We start from the raw sequence: 14268 nt of genomic DNA on the forward strand, positions 1-14268 counted from the left end.
ACACACACACACACACACACCCAGCCCTGCTGTTAAAAAATCTTGGACTCTCTCTTTAACAGACAATCAACAGTAATAAATAAATTTCATCTTTAGAAGGCTTTGTTGGGCAGGAAGAAAGAAAAAACATTCTCCTTGACTCCATTACTTTTCTCACAGGACCAAAGTTCCTGTCTTCTGTCTGCTAACAGACTACACTAAAAACATTTTCAGACCACAGCGGCCTCACAAGTAATGCTACATGAACCAAAGTTTCCAACAAACTGAAAAGGAGGAGGAAGAAAGCAGCATCCTGTAGGTTACGTGTCTGGAGAAAACCTCAACTCCTCAGGGTCAGAGTCTTTGGGAAGACTGATCTAATCAGCATAATCCCAGCAATATCCATCCTGACATCAGCTCTTAGCAGTATTGGGATCAGTGTTTAAAGGGAGAGTGACAGGGTGTGACGTGGAAAGCAGCTCATTGGTGATGCACAGGGTGTCATGACAGCATAGTAAGAAGTCTTCAGTGCATCGGCCTCTAGACTCCCTCCTCTTCGTGCTGGTTGTCCTTATAGATATCTCTGACAAGCAGCACTCGAGTCAGGAGCCTAGCCAGAGCGCTCTTCTCTAGAGGTGTCGAGCTGAACCACAGCGGACTGTCCGAGGAAGCAGAGACCTCTGGCTTCATGTACAAAAAATCTGTCCTCTGTCTCACAGACTCTGGGCTGAAAAGAGAGGAAGAGAGATGATGCCATATATCCATAGGGTCCATTTAACAGAAATAGAGATTCAGCGACATTAAATCCAAATCCGGCTGATACCAAAAAGACAATTATTTTTAATGGTAGATAAAAAAACAAAACAAACAAAAAAAAAAAACACACAAAACTAAAATCAATAGCTTTAAAAGTAAATGTAGGAATCACCACATGTACAGTATGAAAAATAGATATTCATTTTGAGATTGGCTAAGGATTACATTTAAAGGTGTTATTACAAAATAATCTAAATGTAAAATGAGCAACTGGGCAACAACTAAATATACAAAATCTACTGATAAGACAAATTAAATACATAATTATAAAAAAAAAAATTGAGAAATTTTACAATATAAAGTTAAAGATATTATGATCTTCACTGCATAATAATTAGATCTACACTACCATTGAAAAGTTTTGGGTCAGTAAGATTTTTTAAGTTTTGAAAGAAGTTTCTGATGCTCACCAAAGGTGCATTTAATTAAAAAAAAACAAGCAAAAAAAACAAAACAAAAAAAAGTCAAATTATGAAATATTACAGGCACCACTCTTTACAGTCAGTTTTATGTGTCCTCATAGTACAAGTGTCAACACCATGTTTCAGGATGTGAACAGCAAATGTTATAATCACTGGACACTGCTTAGTTTAAAGCAACTTAAACTAGCTAATCATGGTCTTGGGTTGCGCTTTCCCACCACAATAGTGCTGGTTTTTGGCCAGGGGATCTGCAAACCTCTTATACATGAAGTTCTTCAAAAGACAAAACAAGAAATTGTTATGCTGTTATATATGACTCACCACTTCGAAAGATAAAGCTCATACAGTCGGCACTCATGCTTTCTAACAGGACAGTGAGCAGATCCTCCTGAACCACTGTCCGCCTCACAGTTTGAGTCACAGTCGTCTCTACGCCTCCTCTTACTTCCTGATTGCTCTATGGAAGGAGAGACAAGGTTCATCATCGGGTACAAGACAGTCAAAACAAGACAAAACAGTCCCAAGCAAATAGCTCAAACAGAAATGCATTACTATACACAAAAAAAGACTGACAATAAAAATCGGTTGCAGAATAATAGCAATACTAATGAAAAAATAGATACAAAAATAGAACTTAACATTACATTTATAATGTATGAATTATGCTATGTATAATGCTTCAGATGAACACACCGTGCTGCTCCTGTGAGATAGAGGGGATGCATATACAGACGGTGGTCTCGTGGCTGTGCGGTTTGGAACTGCTTGGGCCGTAGACATTTCCAAACGAGAGGAGCAAGTGCTGTTCAGTGGTGCGGAGAACAAAGTATTTGGTGTTGAGATAGAGAAGAGATCTCAGCAGGACAGAGGGCGTCTGCTCCCCAAGCTGCCCGCTGCTCCACAGATACTGCTCTTCAACCCGACCCCACCGAGAACCTCAACAGAAAACCACTCAGTCACAAACTGATATTTATAATCAGCAATAACATTAGACAACATTCAAAATCAGAAAGACTCCATATACTAAGTGATGATTTATGTGAAATGTCCTCATAGTTGGATTGAGTCAACAGCACTTCAGAATGTGAACAGCAATAGTTATAATCACTGGACATTTCAAAACAACAGTCACATTACAACCATCTATTCACACTTTCAAACATATTAGTGCTTTTACCATCAGGAAGCACACTGGGTTGCCAGTCTGTGAGGAGCTTGTTCAGTTCTTCCCCAAACATGTGGTACTGTGGGTCACCAAAGAGGTCATCTGTCCTCCCTTTATCTTGTAAATGCTACGAAGCAAAAATTAAAACACAAACATGACAACACCTTGCAAGACACATGCTTTTAATAAAAGGTGACTAGTCAGTCTCAATGAGCAGTCTGATGTGTCCTCATAGCAAAAGCATCAACAACGCTTTCAGGATGTGAACAGCAAATTATATAATCACTGGACACTACTTAGACCAGGAGTGCTCGAGACTAGACTTAGTTTCCATCAGAGTTTAGTTTTAAATACAGCTTAACTACTTAATCTCTTCAGTTCTCCTTTTCAATGGGTGGGAACTTTAGTGTTGAACTAGGAGTAAGATGTTGGGATGCCCAATTTATTGGTTATGGGCCGATATTAGAAGCTTTTATTAGTTATCGTCATTGGATATTTAATTGTGCATGCTTATTTCCCTTATTTTTTACATTTAGATTCTTTATCATCGAACACTCACTGAAATTTAATCTTTAACATCACTAATTTAAAGGTGCACTAAGCAATATTTGAAATACGCTTTTGACCACTGTGTCGGACCGAGTCCCAAAACACTCACTGCCAATCAGCAGTAAGGGACGTGTCTAGTAATGATAGGGAGAAGAGAGCGCTCAGTGAGTGCACAGGACGGATATTAGCAGATCGACTATAGACAACGAGAGATGGCAGATAAAAAAAAAAGAGAGGAAGATTTCGGAGGAACAAAACATTAAAAAGAAGGGATACAATCAGGCAAGAGGACCCGCGTAAATATTGGAGCAGCTTTCCAGCGGTGGAGAGAACGCAAGGAATGGGAAGACCTGGAATCGGACGTCGACGTTGCTTTGTTTCTTCTTGATAGGTGTTACGTTGATTTTGCTTTGTTTTACACAACTAACCTGTGTTGGCTTTTGCTTGAATATGGCCCATTCTGCCATCGTTGCTGCCAGGGTTGTGTTCGTACGTGTGGGGTGGAATTATTAAAATAGGGGCGAGGTCCTGTTGGGGTATGGGCGTGTTTGTTTTGGTGCTTTCAAATATCAACATCGTTTGGCAAAATTTGCTTAGTGCACCTTTAATCCTTTTAATAAATTACATATACATATATATAATTTTTCATACTGTAATGTAATGTTGTGATTCTTAAATATAGTATAGTTTTAGTAGTACGGTTTATTATTGAAAATTATTGATTGCAGTTTTTAGTGTTTTATTTTTACATTATTTTGACAAAACAGTACTGATTTTTATAATCAGCTATTTATCGGTTATCTGACGTAACAAATTATCATCTGCTTATCGATATTGTCCTGAATTTTAATATCGATGCATCCTCAATTTGATGTAAAGATGTACTATAAAACGAATAACAAAATTCAAGCATATGATACTCATCTGTATATAAAATTGGAAAGGCATCATAATTCTGAATTAATTTGAATTAACTGTATAGCCCTACTCTGGAGAAAAGCCTGCAGATATGAATTTTTATGGGTGAATATTGGGTTTCCATAAACGCTGCATTCATTTATATTAAATGCACAGGTTTAATAAAGTGCAAAATTTAGTATAAGGATCCTCATTTACAGCTTTAATGGACAGCAATCATGCGCACAAGGCTGTGGACAGTCTCACCTTCTGGATACTGAGACAGAGGTAAAGGAGGCTGTCTGGAGTATAGCTCTCCCCGTTGGGTCGACGCACCTCTTTGACAAAGCGAGATAAAGACTGATTCAGCTCGGCTGGGCTCAGGGACAGGAGACTAACTGTTTAACAGACACACACAAAAAAAAAACCCTCGAGCAACATTAGTACAGCATAGAGAGACATTTTAAGATTATCTTGAGGATTTTGTAAGACACTTCTATACACAAACATGACATAAGGTAAGTTTTACAATATTATTCTATGATCAATTTGGATGGAAAAAAAAGTGCCCTCATAACTCAAAGTGATCAACAAAACTTTTTCAGAATGTGAACAGCAGAGAAGTTATAATCATTGAGCACATTTAAACCAAACAAAAGCCTCTCAAAAAACCATCCAAGCTTGAATATGTTTATGTTAGTGAGAAGATCATTCAAGACTAACTAACACCTTGTATCTGGCTCTCTTTTCCTTTGGACTGGCTGGATGGTGAGGCTTCAGATGTGGCCCATCTCCTCCACGCATTTAAGCCGTATCTGGAGATCAAGGGGAAAGTGCTGTCTGCTGATGAGGACTCTACTGTTGGTGACGAGGATAACGAGGACGAAGACCCTTCCTCTACTGCCTGCCTCTTCTGGCCCTGCAACAACAGTAGGTCAGAAACATCAGCATACACACAGTCATTGTTAACACCACAAGCCTCATATAGAACCTCAGCAATCATGACACATCAGCATGTGAACAGCAAATGGATTTCTAATCACAGGACAGCACTGGATGCAGTGCTACTGGGGTAGATGTGTTCATTACCCTCCTCCTGGTTCTGGGCCGAGGCGTCTTCTCTTTCTCCTCAGACAGGACTGGAGGCAATGAGAAGAGTGTGTCTGTATCCAGATGCTCAACCATGACGGGCTCTGATGCTGAAACAGACCAGAGCAACACATCTTTACTATGTATAATTATGTTGTTTGGAAACAGTGATTATATATTAACAGAGATTAACAGACAAATATACTTTTACTATTTAATGCAGGCATCATCAAGATTGAAAAAAGGAAATATTAACCTTAAAAGATCAATAATCTTTCACAATACCATGTGTTCATTTGGTGCTACTGTACCTAGGGGCAGGTCCTTCTCCAGGTCCAAATCTGGTTCATACTTGTCTTCTTCCTCCTCTTCTGAGCTGCCGCTGCCATTTTCATGTTTTACACCTTCCATCTTCACTTCTCTACTGTTCTTTTCACATTTGAGGTCTAGAAAAAGAGAAAAGGGGTTTTGGATCTAGGAATGTTGCCTTGATGGGTTTTTCAAAACAGGTTCAAGAAGACACACCAAACATACAGTGTCATTTTAAAGTGTTGCAGTGTGAATGGAGAGGAATGACAGGCTTTTGAGGGGAGAAGTGTAGAATTGACACTAGAGAGTGTCAAAAATCTGAGAAATGAGAACCAACAGTAGCCAATTGCTGAGGTGAAGGCAGTGATGTTACAAACTCAAGCAGAGTCCTGCTTCAGTCTGTCAGACGGCTCCTAACATGTTCTTACTTGAGCATTTGGGTTTCTCATCTTCTTGTGCAATCACTTCAGCCATTGCTATTAGATCAGCTTCCAGAGGGTCAGAGGGGACTTTGGCTTTGAGCTCATTGATGGTCTTTACAATTTGCTCAGCGTTCTGCCACGTGGTTGGTAGAAACACTGGCACAGGCACCTGAAACAACCAGGACGAGCCACAGAGGCAATGAGGGTCATTTCCATGAGGTAAGGCATGCTGCCATAATGTATATTCAGACCATTCTCATGTCTGAGTAAAATAAATAGACAACAGAGAAAATGATATATAAATGATAATAAAACATTTTTGTTTTATACATTTTATTAATTTAAATAACTTAAAATAAATGAATTAATAAAATAATATTACATGCACCATATGAAGCATTTTCACAAATGGACTCGACTACGAATTGTACTGTATTTTCAACTGGATGAGGAGTCTGACTAATAAAACCTTACTGAAAATACATGTATATAAATTTATTGTAATTAAAAACAATGTGACACTTTCATTCTGTGAGGAAGTCTTACCGGTACAGGTATTGCAATAGGAGTGGGCGTGGCCTGAGCATAGAGGTTCATGGGTACTGGGATGTAAACGGGAACAGGGACTGGAACAGGAACATACTCTTTTCCTGAGCCCTCCACACATGCCTCATCTAAGGAGAAGCAAAGACAGAAGCACATAAACCTCCAGCTTTCCCAGAAAAAGTTTGTGCATCTGCATGGTCACAGAAGAGATGGTGCTCACCTGTCTGCAGTGGTTTGCTCTGCATGTGGGGTTTGCAGTAGGTGGCCTTGGTCATGGTGAGGGGCTTACAGAGCACAGCTTTATTCTTCACATCCTTCAGGATCCCTCCCCCAGTATACGATACAGGCCCCTGAGTAAACGACTGCAACAGTCACAATAAGAACATACTAGAGTCAATCTAAACGACTATGCAACATGCCAGTTTGTGGCTTCTTGTGTTTAACAATGATTCAGTCAAAACTGACAGCACCCTCACCATCTTAGATGCTTGAGTTGCTCCTCCAAACCCTGTAAATGGACCAAAGGATTTCATTTTTAACATGACCGCATGATTCAGACATGCACATTTCCAGGAGGTTTTAAACTGTACCTAAAACTGTGTTTTCTGGGCCTTTCTGTGTGGCCATGTTGGGTTCGTTTTGTTGGCAGTAGAAGCGCAAAAGACACTGCTGGTCACAGAAATGCTTCATCTCTGCACGCCACTGCACAGACTCCATCAGGTTCCCCTGTACCTTACAGCAGTCGCAGCGCGCCGCCTAGTGGACACAGCAAAGAGTACAGGGATTTCAAAGTACTGCAGCACAGATGATTATAACTGGTAATTTACAATAGAAATAATTACATTTGTAGGATCTTTGATAAGATATGAATTAATCCCTCATAATAGTCGTACATTTAATGGGTGTTTTTTAATCTAGAGGATGTCATTTTTTTTAGATGTCTGCTCAATGCGATATGTCAGTCCCCTGCCACCCCTTTGGTCTGTGAACAAGCAGCACCACCAGGGCTTGATCACATGATCCCAAAGTTAGGAATGATCAAATCGGCTAAGAAGACCAGTTTACCTTGTAGTACCAGTCATGAAACTTTTTAGCACACGTCTCACTGCAGAAGTCCCTGCTGACTCCATCTATCTCTTTGGTGACAGATTTCTTACACATCTGGGTGCAGTGGTTGCAAGTGACACACTTCAGGCCCAGACGCCTGGCGAAATCCTGTTTGAACAGTAACTTACAGCCTGTAAAGTGAACAAAAACAAAAACTGAAATATCACTCCTTTCATGATGGATAAATGTTGCAAATAGCTTAATAGATCAAATGTCAAATTCACTAGGACATTGTCCTCATACCCTAAAGACAAAATCATAACATGTCATGATGTGAACAGCAGTAGATTTCATCACAGGACAATATGCGGTTAAACAAGGCAAGAAATTTGAATGTAACAGAAAAATTACCTTCACTACAAAAGGGCCTCTTCACCCCGGAGAACTTCACAGTCTCATGCAGAGTCTTCTCTTCCTGACAGTACTCGCAGAACGTCACTATGCAGTGGAGCTTCTTGTAGTCCTCACAACAGGTCTTACTGCAGAACTGATACACCTTATCCTGTAGAGATCAGATATAATGACTAGGGATGTGCCCAAATCCGAATACCGTGTTCGGAAAGGAAATGACGTGTACTAATAAATACGAGATGGGAGGAAAAAATATATTTCAATGCTTTCGCTCACAATTATGTAATTGGGTAATTAATTGTACTGTATATAAACTGCGGCATCAGGGAGCCGCTATTAATATGCAGGGTATTGAATTCGCTTTTGAATGTGTGCTAGCTCGCTTTTTACTTTCAATTTTGAGATTCACGATCACAAGTACTCGGTGTATGCTACAGAACATTAGTACTTACTAGGGGTGTAACGGTTCATACAATTCCTGGTTCGGTTCGATATGATACGATACAGTGGTGTCACGGTTCAGTACATTTTCAATACAACAAAAAGAAATGCCAGAGAAATTTCCTTGATTTGTACAAATTTTTAATCATGATTTGTTACGGTGATTTGTTTTGCCCTGTTTGAATCAGTTGAAAAAAACTGCCTAAATGCTGCGGGGATAGTTTGTAGAGTGAGTTTATCTCCTTGTTTTCCTCTAGTTCCATAATTCTGATATTGATAGGAACAATATTTTAAAAAAAGACTGCCTAAATGCTGCGGGGATAGTTTGTAGAGTGAGTTTATCTCCTTGTTTTCCTCTAGTTCCATAATTCTGATATTGATAGGAACAATATTTTAAAAAGCCTCAAACTGCCAAGAATGCCCACAACAGATGTCTGTACCTACTAACTTCTGAAAAATTAATTTGCCAAGTCTATGAAACCTCTTCCTATAAAACTATATATTTTAGGAAAAAACTGTACAAATAAATTAATGTTCACCTTTTATTTGTATTTAGCCTTCATACAAACAAACAAAATGTGAAATCATTGTCAAATAAATGTAAAAGACTCTCAGGGTCACCTTAATATTATTAATATATTTAACTTTAAACTATAACATAGGCTGATTATTCTTATAGATTGAAACAAAAGTGCTTCAGCCAGGATAAAGAATATGAAAAGTGCTCAGAGTTGCTGCAGAAAACAAAAAGATTGAGCAACAACAAAACATGCTTCTGGAGACGGGCTCATTCTCTGCCAGCAGGAGGCGCTTCTGGAGCGGTAGTAACAGTGGTTTCCCCGGTAACGGCTGTACACAAAGCAGCATTGAGCTCATGGATGCTGCATTATCAGATAAAATGAAAATGCCATCGAAATTTTCTGAAGAGAGTTGGTTCCCTTCTGATCTAGTCCAGTTTATGCCTGACTGGAGTAGTGTGTTTTTCTTTGGAGGCTGTTAACGTCATTTGGGCTGCCTTGTTGAGTGCAGTGGCCCTGAGAACATTATATTTCATACACTTTATTTTATTTTCCAAATGAAATAGGATTAGTCCAACGAATCATTTGGTTTGTAATGCGTACCTAACGGTTCAATACGAATACGTGTATTTTATTCAGTATTTTATTTTATTTTTCTGGACTCCTTTTTAGTGGTTAAATTACATTTTATTAATCAAAAAGCATGTCAAATTTATTAAATTCATGAAACTTAAACAATTTAACATCAATTTATTAAAAGTTTAACAAATATTACGTTTAGGGCCCTATGAAATGTTTTATTTGTCCAACCTTATGTTTTATTGGACAGTAGTTACATTTCAGCTGGATGTTCTCAGAAGCTGAAGCAGGTAATTGCCCATTGGCTGATGTCTGGATGGTGGCATTCTGCAAGTGACATTTGGATAAAGTCACCAGCAGAGCATTACCATTTTGTACTTAGACATGGACATTCCTAACATTTAATGACGCATATACTAGCTTGCATTCTTGTACTCAAGGTTCTACAGACATGTCAGATATAACACAAGCTTAAAAGGCATCTGAAGTACCTGGAACTTGGTGACGCATTGTGAACTGCAGAAGCTCAAAACCTTCCCTTCAGGTAGAGTTGTCTGGTACTGAGGTAATGCATTTCTCTTACAGAAGTGGCATGAGGGCTCAGAATCTACAAATACAAACAAGATCAAACATGACCTGACATTTATAACAGATACTCAGTTCTTCTGACCTCAAATCTCTTTGTAGTAGGTACACATCTAGTAGAAATCAAATTGCCTGCCTGTGAAAGGAGCTAATATTAGCATTATATATACTGCAGAACAAATAAGGACAACATTTTGCATATTCAACATGTTATGAAACCACATCAAACTTAGGCATTAGGAGAACACAAATGTAGGCCGTACGGCACCTGTGGAGTGACAGTGACAGCATCAGCTTCAGGTTGTGATTATCTACTCACTCTGTGCAGCAGCTGCGAATTTGCTCTTGGTCATACAGGCTGTGGTGCAGTAAGACTCCATGGCTCCATTTGACCCAATACACTGAGTGGCATCAAATGATCTGCACATCACCTTACAGCCACTACACTGCACTATCTTCCCATGAGTCTGTGGTAAAAGAATAATTGAGAGTAATCACTAAAAACATCATCAAAACTAGATTAATCAAACTATGATTCAAAACAAAACCGAAATGGTGTAATGGCTTAGTGCAAATAACAAAGGCTGCGATTTAATTAAATATATGTGCTGTGTTTTCCAGAGTGATGCGCGCCACTGTGTTCATTTACTGCGTTCATCTCTGCTCTGAGTTTAGGTCACTTATAACAAGCATTTGAGTACAAAGTTGAAAATGAAGAAAATTGGAATTATTATATTATAATAGTATTATAATAGTAGTATTTCTTTAGTTTTACATTTTTTATTTTGTAATAATATCATTATTAAAGTTTTTTAATAAAACAAAATTGGATGGACATGCTAACAGGACAGACATCACTGTGGGATGTGAACCTTACAGCTTGACTTTGCAGTGCTTCTGATTGGAATATCAGACAGTCAAAGACTGAACTGAATTAAATTAGTGATTTTTTAAAGAAGAAATTCCAAACAACTTAAACACTGACCTGTTTATAGTCCCTGATGCAATTTTGACAGCAAAAACGTTTCTGCTGACCATCGATGAGTAAAAAGTGGTTCGCTGTTGCACTACTAGGCAAGTAGTTCCCACACTGTTCGCAGCAGTTCATGATGAGCCCGTTAGCCATACGGTAACGATTAAAGCATGTGTCACTGCAGATCTTGTGGGTCACATTCTTAAAGCTCACCTCATGTCGAATCTGGAGAAGATACAAAAAGACATACATCAAAATAATGCATTGCTCATTCAACAGCAATAGATAAGCATAACGTTATAAAATTTACTACTAAATTGGTGTAATGGTTCTTTGCTCCTGTTTCCAAGGTGATCACCATGGATACACCATAAATACAGTCAAGGATGGCAGTAACCATGGCTACAAGGCCGGAGGCTTGATAGTGCTCTAAAATGATATTCTACAACGGACAACAATGAAAGGTGGGTGAAAATGACAGTACTTGGGTTTTTCATCCAGGTGCAATGAACTCGTATTACATATGCACTGAATATGTGTGCTGATTCTGAGCATTCTCCCTCATGGGCAGCACATTCAAAGGCAAGATTCCAGTGCTCTACTGTGAGCAAAAATTATTTGGGCGCACAGGCTCTAATGCAATCAAAACCACAAATTTATGAACAATGCCTGAAGGATTAAAACTCCCTAAAGCAGATTGCATCACTTGCAGTGTATACAACCTAGCTGACCTTAATGGGAATAATCTAGCTCTATTGTGTCACACCAGTGTTAATTTTGACAGGCACTTTTGATTTAGTCTTAGTCTTTATCTTGAGACGAAAATGCTTAATAGTCTTAGTCACATTTTAGTCATTTGAGTCTTTCATAGTTTTAGTCGACGAAATGTCATTGCATTTTTGTCAACTTTTAGTCATTATTTTAGTCAAACTGCAGTTACCAACATTTATTTTGGTAGCTATTTTATACGTAGTTTTCAAACAAAAATTGTCATTATTCTCTCTTTAGACCAAATCAATTAAGCTTATGAGAAATTTGAATCAAGGACTGAATTTGGAAAAACTTGAATAAATTACAATTTTAATTTTTGGGTGAACTATCCCTTTAACAGTAGTGAAAAGGGAGCAACTTATAAAAATTAAAGTTGTTCATATACAGTGGTGTGAAAAAGTGTTGGCCCCCTTCCTGATTTCTTATTTTTTTGCATGTTTGTCACACGTTAATGTTTCAGATCATAAGGGGGCCAACACTTTTTCACACCACTGTATAATATAGATAATATATATAATTTATAAATTTTGAAAAAGCAGCACAATAAGACAAATACGAAAGAGATACAAATTAAACTCATTTTTCAGATACAGTAGATTTACTTAACATTTGTACATTTATTTAACATCTTTTGTTGGTTAACATTAATGACAAGGATAGGTACTTAATTAGGAATGCTGTTCCTTTAAGACGGAAGACATGCATGTCCTGTTTCACTTAATCCATAACCGACTATATTTACGTGAGATACTCTACACCAGTGGTCACCAACCTTTTTAGGCCCAAGATCCCTGACCTCGGCCTTTATGAAAGATAAGATCTACCTATTGAAGAATTGATAGAAAAAGACATCCCAGATTGTGCTTCAAATTTGAGGCATTTTACTTAGTATTTTAATTAGTGATGCGCCGATCATAGCTGATTCAGAATTCAGATTTTCTTTTCTTTCTTTGTTTTGGTAGTCTATCCATCCACTGCGGCTGCCATACTGAGACTAGATATGCAAACGCCCCTTATCCGATTGCAATCCAATGACAGGGACGCACATTTTGAAGGACAAGACAGTAACCTATAGGATGTATTTTGAATGTCCGGTAGTCCTTAAATAATATTATAGTCCCGTCTCGTCTTGTTAACGAAGACGCGGCATAAACTTCATCAGTTTTTATCATCAGATATTAGTTTTAGCTCGTCAACGTCTCGTCTTAGTAACAGAAAAAATGTTCGTTAACGAATATTTTTCGTCCTCGTTGACGAAATTAACACTGTGTCACACTAGTCATCATTATTTTAAATTCATATAAATAATATGAAAGAAAGCCTTCACCATAGTATAATTAATTAATTCACTAGTATCAGTATTAATTAGGCTTTACTACGTAACAATTTATTATTTATGATCAATGCTTTCTGAGCGGGATTAGTAAATTAGAGTGTACAGACATATTACTTTTTGACATTGTAAAAAAAAAAAAAAAAGAAAAAAGCACAAACTCTTGGTTGTTTATTGGATTTTGAGATGTGGGCATTGCACTCAACAGTGGAGACAGATGAGCATGCATGGGCGGGGTTTGAGTGGTCTAAATGATCAGTCACTTTCATTTTTTTTTAATGAATAGAAAGTTAAATAAAAAGATATATTTTTGACATTATAAATGTCTTTATTGTCAGTTTACTGTAATTTCTTCTAAAAAATTACTGACCCCAAACCTATGAATAGTAGAATATGTAAGGGAAAATCAACGGCTAGCCGTGCATTAACGGAATTTAAATGCATGACGTGGAGGCAAAGAACCGCCCGACGCAAAGTGCATTTAAAATCCTTTAATGCACGGCTAGCCGTTGATTATCCCGCTTATTCCATGGTCATTTGCCAAGTTACTTTGCAGACAATATTTGACCGAATGGGTAAAAATGACAGTTATTTTCGTCAGTTACGGCACGTTAGCTCTAGCATTCTGCCCGCTTCAAATCAGACACAGAGATGAAATAGTGCGGTAAGATCACATTTATTTGAATGAATTATAGCATGTATTTCAATTAATTATTGATCAATCGTTTGAGAGCGAGAGAGAGAGAGAGAGAGAGAGAGAGAGAGATGACAGTTGTGCGTACCTGTGTGCTGTGTCTGTCTGTACAAACAATTATTTCAAAAACGGCGATTTTATCACCTCGTTGCTGGGGTCTGGGGAATATAATGTAGCGATCTAGTATCTAGGCTATTTTATTAATGAAAATCATGGGGAAGCTTTGACAACAAGTTTGTGTGTGTGTGCAGCGCAATCAGCGATCTCTGACAGGGTATATACAGGAATCATGGAGCTAAATTTAATACCTTTTAAGAACTTTTTTAAGACTCTTTCCATACATTAAGACCTCATCGCCACTCCAAGTTTTAACCGTTTACATCGCCGACAATTTAACTTACATTTACTATATATGGATTGTAAGATAGCGCAACTAAACAGACTTACTTTGTGATAACTCCTTATCAATACAACATAATTCAGAAGTGGGGAACGAAGCACAAGAGAATTAATTGAGTGACTAACCAATGCAACCCAAGAAACAAGAATTAGACCAATAAACAAAACAACTGACAAAACTTATTGAGGAGGGAAAATAAAGCTCTCCGAGCTAACGGGGCAATGAGTTCACACAGTATATTCGAAAGATGTATTTGTCACATCAACGCTTATAACTGTCTGCAAACCATAGCTGTTTTGTGGAACACTTCTCATGGCAAACG

General features: G+C 38.1%; 1 protein-coding gene across 1 annotated transcript in view; it reads right to left on the reverse strand.

Annotated features, from left to right (window-relative positions):
• LOC107658256 (zinc finger, MYM-type 2) overlaps window positions 1-14268 on the reverse strand; it is a 29615-nt gene continuing 15347 nt past the window's right edge. Inside the window, 20 exon segments of the mRNA XM_016446740.1 lie at window positions 1-706; window positions 1539-1674; window positions 1911-2153; window positions 2395-2509; window positions 4096-4226; window positions 4558-4747; window positions 4918-5027; window positions 5229-5363; window positions 5655-5817; window positions 6195-6322; window positions 6415-6544; window positions 6671-6702; window positions 6785-6950; window positions 7260-7432; window positions 7653-7803; window positions 8575-8612; window positions 9433-9517; window positions 9682-9797; window positions 10095-10242; window positions 10761-10973. Of these exon segments, the coding sequence (XP_016302226.1) occupies window positions 520-706; window positions 1539-1674; window positions 1911-2153; window positions 2395-2509; window positions 4096-4226; window positions 4558-4747; window positions 4918-5027; window positions 5229-5363; window positions 5655-5817; window positions 6195-6322; window positions 6415-6544; window positions 6671-6702; window positions 6785-6950; window positions 7260-7432; window positions 7653-7803; window positions 8575-8612; window positions 9433-9517; window positions 9682-9797; window positions 10095-10242; window positions 10761-10973 (2790 nt within the window). The 3' untranslated portion in view covers window positions 1-519.

The sequence above is a fragment of the Sinocyclocheilus anshuiensis genome, unplaced genomic scaffold, assembly GCF_001515605.1.
Source record: "Sinocyclocheilus anshuiensis isolate Anshui unplaced genomic scaffold, SAMN03320099.WGS_v1.1 scaffold263, whole genome shotgun sequence".
In the NCBI taxonomy this organism is placed as follows: domain Eukaryota; kingdom Metazoa; phylum Chordata; class Actinopteri; order Cypriniformes; family Cyprinidae; genus Sinocyclocheilus; species Sinocyclocheilus anshuiensis.